At 45.1% G+C, this 7,500-nt stretch overlaps 1 protein-coding gene across 1 annotated transcript in view; it reads left to right on the top strand.

Annotated features, from left to right (window-relative positions):
- vps50 (VPS50 subunit of EARP/GARPII complex) overlaps positions 1-7,500 on the top strand; it is a 180,435-nt gene that overhangs the window by 132,043 nt on the left and 40,892 nt on the right. The window contains exon 22 of the mRNA XM_084455729.1: positions 5,672-5,752. Coding sequence (XP_084311855.1) covers positions 5,672-5,752 — 81 coding nt within the window. The remainder of the gene's footprint in view (positions 1-5,671; positions 5,753-7,500) is intronic.

Below are 7,500 nucleotides of genomic sequence, written 5' to 3'. Positions count from 1 at the left end.
CCTAGCTCAGGTGGCTCAATGTGCCTAGCTCAGGTGGCTCAATGTGCCTAGCTCAGGTGGCTCAATGTGCCTAGCTCAGGTGGGTGAAAGCATGCTTCCCCTGTGAACACCCGTGTATTATGTCAACTCTGCGGTTCCCTTCTGTCTTAATTAAACAATTTTAATCTCTTCTCCTTATTTATCAGAAGTTCTTTATAGCAATAACATTTTTGCTGTCAAGACAATTCAGTTCTAACTCATGAGAACAACAGCTTGTCGCCTCCCGACTCGTGGTCTCTTCTCCGAGCGTCCCCAGGGAAGTAGAGCTTCTGGCCGTTAATCTGTCGAAAAGAGGCCACAATCTCCGTTGTCTTGACTTTGTTATTTTGCTATCCCATCCCCATCGCCAAAAATGCAGTGTATTTCAAATGCATAATCTTTGTGTGTGAAACTTCAAGGAGGCAAAAATGGTTGAATTAACAATTTATTGAGCAAGCCTAACACAAGGGCCGAATCTCTAGGCAATACTGAATTCACACAGAAGGGCCGCAGCTTTTAAACTGGCTTCAAGCCAGGAATCACATGACAAACAAATTTGCATACAAATAATGTTCATTTAACACAAATATGGTCACAAACGGTCAACTAGGCTTCTGAATGGTCAGTGTATCAGCTGAGCTTTGACCCCCTTCTTTGGACACAGGGGCTGTGGGTCCTTCCTTGGATCATCTTACAAGACTGGACCCATTTTCAGAGGTGAACTTTAGGTCATGCGGACTCAGAGACAAAAAACAAATGGCCTCTGTTGAGCCTTGCATTAACACAGTTCAAACTAAAGTGAAGTTTATTCATTATACTAATAAAATGATTACACATGAATAATACAGATGTGATTAATGTAATACAGTATAAAAATATATTAGTGCCAGATTAGAATTCCACCCTGTACTTCCTTTTTTAGGTGATGGCTAATCTCACATGGCCAGACCTGTGCCAGCACCCGCGAAGGGTCTGGCTTCAAATCACCATCATTCGGAGATAGGGGGAGAAATACTGTATATCTTTAAACCCATCACAATCATTTAGGGTGGCGCTAAGCTTGTTTATTTTCTCAACGGTGCCCTTGCAAAATAGTGCCAGGGGATTTGATTTGATCGAAGCCAAGCCGATAAGAGAGGCTTATCTCAAAAACCCACATTTTGCGAGTCACACTAGCTGAACACTAACCACTAAGCAGAAGCGGGGCTTGAACTTGCATAGATCGGCCACTCCAGCTGTCCAGTTCTCACAACCCTTGGTTCTCTATTTGTACTTATTCTCTATATACTGTACCATATCGTTTCAGAACCGGTCTTGAAGGCAACACAAGTGAGTTGTCAGCTACTACAGTTACAGTAGAAGTACAGTACTCCTCACTTACAGGACTGTAGTCAAAAGTGACCATCAAAATTGAACTCATTTATAATTAATAATCAACAAATTACTCATCAAAACCACACCCACTTTCGCATGCCTAACTTCTCAGACTGCGTCTAATATTTATCAATCTGTAGAATCTTACAAGTTCTTACTCTTCCTTTCCTCTTTATCTCTCTCTGCTTCTCTTCCTCTCCTTTCTCTCTGCCTCCCCCCCTCTCTCTCTCTCTCTCTCTCTCCCCCCCCCCCCCCTCCCTCTTGTTGTATGCTTTCAGTAGTTTCAATGCAAGGCTAATTTGGTGAAACGGCATTGGAAAATGCTAATACTCTATGAATATTTACAAAGCCTGAGGAAATTGATATTATGCACACGTGCCGTTACTTTGACCTACAGTAAGGAAGGCTTTTTGTACCCCTCCAAGCAGGAATGGAGCTGATAAAAGCCTAAGAGTAACGGGAGATATTGCTATTCGAAAGGGGTAAAACGCCATTATGTCCGACCTCGTTATTGACTCTGTCAAGCACATTCTGCTAAAGATGCAATTGCGGCCTTCACTATTGGCTTTTTGCACAGTTAATAACCTACCTTCCAGGCTGTTTAGGTGAAGGGTAGGGGGCATTGAAGAGAGGGAAAGGAGAAAAAGGAAAGAGAGAGAGAGAGAGAGAGAGAAAGAGAGAGAGATGGAGAGATAAACACATTTTGAATCACCATTCCAGATGAAGAAATTGTCCCCCCCCTGGGTGGGGTTTGGACTCTGCTCCTATATCTATTCCAGGAGGCACATGGAGGGACAGTGTGACGCAGAACGAGAGAGAAGACAGAAAGAGAGAGAGGAAATTATGAACTATATCTGCCATGTGTACTACTTTAAAAAAGATGTGTATTTCAGTGTGTGGAGTAATTTTATGAATGGTTTGGAGGAGGAGGTCAAAACCAGCAAAAGTTTAAACCAGTTTAAAAGAAAGTTTAAAAAAAAGGAGTGATGAAGATGTATGAAGAAGTGATGGGCGGCTGTAGCTCAGTTGGTAGAGCGGGTCGTTGAGCAAGACATCTAACCCCAAATTGCTCCCAGTGAGCAGGTTAGCACCTTGCATGGCAGCTGCCGCCATTAGTGTGTGAGTGTGTGTGAATGGGTGAATGAGAGGCCATTGTAAAGCGCTTTGAGTGACGCTAAGGTGGAAAAGCGCTTTATAAGTGCAGTCCATTTACCATTTACCATATCTGGACGAGAGTGAAGGTGTTGCCTGTGGTTAAGATGATGGGGGAGAGGGTGGAGGAGGGTGGGGGAGGGGTTATAGAGTGTGTCTGGGTCTGAGTTTGTTATTGTGTTTGTTGTGTTTGTGTGTAGATTGTCTTTGTATTGATAATATTTGTTAGGTGTGTGGGGGGTGGAAATCTCAAAAGCTTGGCTTCGTCCATCCCCTTTTCAAATCATGTATTGTCTATTGTTTGTTACTCGTTGTCGTGAATATTGTGGTATGTTGTATTGTCTATTGTTGTTATTGTTGAATATTGTTGTATGTAATATGTTGCTGTAGGTACGGTTTTGTGTGGCATGCAGGTTTGAAATAAACCAAATTGAATTGAATTGAGAGATGGGCTAAAAAGCTGATATGAAAAGATCTCTACTAATATAAGGTTGTGAAACCTAAACATTAGTAGAGGTTTCCCACTTTTTCTGGCCCAAAGCCTTCCCCTAGTCCGTCTCTGCCCATCCAGAGTGGCAGAGAAGCTGGCATACCAAGGCAGACTGGCATTATTACCTGGCTAAGGCTGGCATTCAAGCTCCAGCACTAATGGAGCAGGTCATTCATCCCTGGTGTCTGTTTACCAAACCTGGGTGGAAATAGTCTCCATATCCATACGCTTCCAAATACTGCAGGTGCATTTGATTGAGCAATTTAATCGTCCCACAAGGGCTGATGGGCTCATTATCAAATGCACCTCGGATCACTACAAGTATTTAGAAGAAGTGGCGTGACCTGCGTGTGCTGTGAGTGTGCTCTTCTAGATCCTCGCCCTCCTATTCCTCCTCTCTAGTCTCCTCTAGCTCTCTCTAGCCATGTTTCCATCCACTTGTCAATCGAATTGTGTGAGGATGGCTAAAAATATGAATGCGAATAAAGCCGGTGAACGTGCGTTTCCATCTAGAGCTTTAAATCGGATAAAGCATTTATCACAAAAGACTTTTATCGAACAAGAGAAAATCCGATGATATCGACAGAACAAACCTTTTGTCGATTTTCATGATTTTTAATCGAATTTTACTGTTTCCATAAGGCATTTTTAATTCGATATAACTTAATTAGCTTAAAACGTGTGGATGGAAACATGGCTTCTGTCTACCCCCGTTCTGATTTCGGACCCAACGCTGAGGCGGTCGGAACACAGAGCCGCGGAATTCTCCGAGATTAAGTGCGTACCGTCTGTCATTTAGTGTCGGCTGTCTTAACGGAAGATGAAGATGTTCAAGTGGGTTTTGAACCAAAGAAATAACATTGAAAAAGGTTTTGTTATTTCGACAAGTGGAACAGACTTTTTGTTTGTCAGACATTTAAATATAAAGTTCTAAGTGTAGCTACAAAGTTAAGCCTTGACTGAGTTTCAACAGGCAGTCTATAAATGTGAACACAGCTATCACACCGAGGAAGCAGAGCGTAGCGGTCGGGAGGGGGTGTAGGGCTTGACCATGGCCTGGAGGTAGGAGGGAGCTGTTCCTTCATTGCCCTGTAAGCTTAACCAGGGAGAACTTGGGGTGGTTGAACACCAGGCGAGCAGCAGCTTTGTGGACCAGGGGAAGTTCCAGGGGTTTAATGGCTGACACCGGGGCCCCAGCAAGGAGGGAGTTGCAGTAGTCCAGGCGGGAGATGAGAAGGGCGTGGATGAGCACCTGCACCGTTTCGTCAGTGAGGAAAGGGAGAATCCTCCTGATGGTGTAGAGCAGTAATCTGAATGAGCATGTACTGTAATGGATGTGATATGTGCAGAGAACGACAGTTGATCGTCCAGGGTCACACCCAGATTACTCGCAGTCCGGGTCGGCGTCACCACAGTGTCTTCAGTGGTGATGGCCAGGTCCTGGTGCGGGCAGCCCTTCCCCGGGAGGAACAGCAGCTCAGTCTTGTCCAGGTTGAGCTTGAGGTGATGTGTTGTCATCCACTCCGAGATGTCAGCCAAGCACCCAGCTATGCATGTCTCCACTTGTGTGTCCGAAGGGGGAAATGACAGGACCAATTGGGTGTCATCTGCAAAGCAGTGATAGGAGAAGCCATGCCTGTGAATGACAGAACCCAGAGATGTAGTGTAGAGGGGAAAAAGGAGAGGACCCAGGACAGACCCTTGTGGAACCCCCGTAGTCAAGACTACGTGGTCCCTCTCCATGTCACCTGGTAGAAGCATCTCGTCAGGTAGGATGCAAACAGGGAGTGTGCAGAGAGGAGGATCTGGTGGTCTACCGTGTCAAATGCTGCTGACCGGTCTAAGAGTAGCAGGACGGAAGAGAGAGAGAGTTTGCTCTATACCGGCGTGGACTGACTGTGTCAGGAGGGCGGTCTCTGTCGAGTGGCCAGCCTTGAACCTGGACTGGTGGGGGTCCAGGAGGATGGTGATCAACCAGAGAATAACAACAAAATAACAACAACAACTTTTGTACACAGAACACATGCTGCTGAATCTCCAGAGTAAACCCTTTGCAAGGCCAAGGGGATTTTGTCCGGGCAAAGAAATCGGAGGGGTTTCCAGAAATCCAAACGTCCTGCAAAATTCTGACCAATCACAAAACCGTTTGGAAGCCTGTGTTTGGAAGCCTTGTCCCGATTGCCGTGTGAAGTCCAATCGAAGCGAGGTCAAAGTGCAACATTGTAACATATTATTCCCTGAACAGGAACAAAGCAAATGGAACTACATGTCTGAAACGCCCTTAGATTGTTGCAGCACGATATAATTGTTTTTCTCTGAAAGGTTACTTGAGATTTGAATCTGCTGCTCTGTATATTTGAATCTTCTTTCCATTATTACACAAATACTGTAGCACCCAGTGGCTCTGCTTAGTGTTGATCTCAAGGTGTGTTTCCTCCTGCAATCCGTTTTAGGATAAGAATTTGGTTTTGTGACCAAATGTGTGTGTGTGTGTGTGTGTGTGTGTGTGTGTGTGTGTGTGTGTGTGTGTGTGTGTGTGTGTGTGTGTGTGTGTGTGTGTGTGTGTGTGCGTGCGTGCCTGCGTGCACACGCACCGTTAATCAAGACACTGACTAAATGTGTGTGTGCCTTCTGCAGTATGAATCATCGGGCCTGGGTTTGATCAGCAGCAGACTGAGAACCACACTGAACCGAATCCAGGAGAGTCTCATCGACATGGTAAGCATGGAAAACACCTCCCTCTCTCTCTCTCTCTCTCTCTGCCCCCCCCCGTCTTTCGTCCTCTCATCCCATTACCTGTCTCTCTTTTCCGCTCTCATCCCCCCTTCTCTCCCTCTCTCCATCCTCCCCTCCCACTCTCTCCTCTCCCTAATGCACCTCTCTGTCCTCTCTCCCTCTCGCCTACCCGTCAGAGAGTCAGAGAGTGCTCGGCCCGTGTGGCCATAATGGTCATTAAAGGCCTTCGTTGCCTGTTGCGCGCGCACACACACACACACACACACACACACACACACACACAGACACACACACACACACACACACACACACACACACACACACCTTTCATGTTGGGCTATCATTACTGTCTAGTCCTACACATCAGAACTGCATTTATGTTCTGCTTGCCTTTCTCTCTCTCTCTCTTTCTCTTTCTCTCTCTCTCTCTCTTTCTCTCTCTCTCTCTCTCTTTCTCTCTCTCTCTCTCTCTCCCTCTCTCCCTCTCTCTCTATGGTCTGGCCTTTGGGTTGATTATGAATGTTTTTTGCTGAAATGGAATGTGGATAGACTGCTGAGGTGGATGGTCTAAATGTTGTCATGTAGACTTACGAGTCAATCTCTGAACACTTGAAAGTGTGTGTGTGGCTGTGTGGGTGTTAAGATTATAATTATACAGTTTTAAAGTGCTGTTAGTGTTTATTGTAAGGATGTCTCAATTAGAAACATCAAAAGTCTCTAATTTTCCCTCACTCATTTATTCTCTCTCTCTCTGTCACCCCCTCTCTCTTCCTCATTCCATCTATTCCTGCACTTTGCCTTCTGCACTAGATTATGCTCTTAGTCACTCGTTTTAGAAAGGAGATGCACTTGTGAGTTCTGGCGAGTAGTAGTCAGGGTTCTCACACATCCTGGAAAAACAGGAAGACGGGTGACCAATTTCCAGTCGAGGGAAAACACATGGAAAATGAGAGAAAAAGTAATATATCCTGAAAAATTATTTCATCATTATCCTATTTTTCTTTAGCTGAGAATGAGCTACTAGGCGATCAATCACAGCTCCCCAAGAGAGATAACATTTCCATCTGAAAGGGCTGAGTTATGAGATGAGATGAGTTATGGTAGTTTATGGGTGAGAGTATTTTGAAAGGCAAATTGTAAATATGAGTCACACAAAAAAGACAGCGACTATTCTCATAGAGTATTTTTGTATTCATTCAGTGTAGTGGAAATGCAAATTTTCACGCACACTTTTTTGCGCATGCATGAAGGGTGTCTTGGAAAAGTTCTGGAAATTAGCATTTCGACTAAACTGAACTCATTTGACAAACGAGCTCCTGCTGAAGGGAGGACATTTTGTTAGTGTTTATCTCAACATCAGGAGTCAACAGGCCTGTCGAACAGGTGACAGCTCTCCAAGGTGACCGTCACTACGGCTGAGGACCAAGTAACATGTCGTCATGGCACCCGCTTTTGGGCGATGGGTTTAACATCAGTTCTGATTGCTCAGTGTGTGTGTGTGTGTGTGTGTGTGTGTGCGTGCGTGCGTGCCTTAAAGGAGAATGCTTGTTTTTGACAACCTGGACCTTATTTACGGCATATATTGCTCCAACACGCATGCGCACAGCGCGCAAGCGTTGCTCCAGCACTTCTGTGCGCATGTGTGCTGGAGCAAGTGGGGAAGCTATTTTGTTTCTAAAGACGTTTCTAAAGATCATATTACAGAGGCATGTGAAAAAACCACAACAGGC

The sequence above is a fragment of the Borostomias antarcticus genome (genome assembly GCF_949987555.1).
Source record: "Borostomias antarcticus genome assembly, chromosome: 21".
Lineage (NCBI taxonomy): Eukaryota > Metazoa > Chordata > Actinopteri > Stomiiformes > Stomiidae > Borostomias > Borostomias antarcticus.
This window is presented reverse-complemented; position numbering and strand designations above follow the sequence as displayed.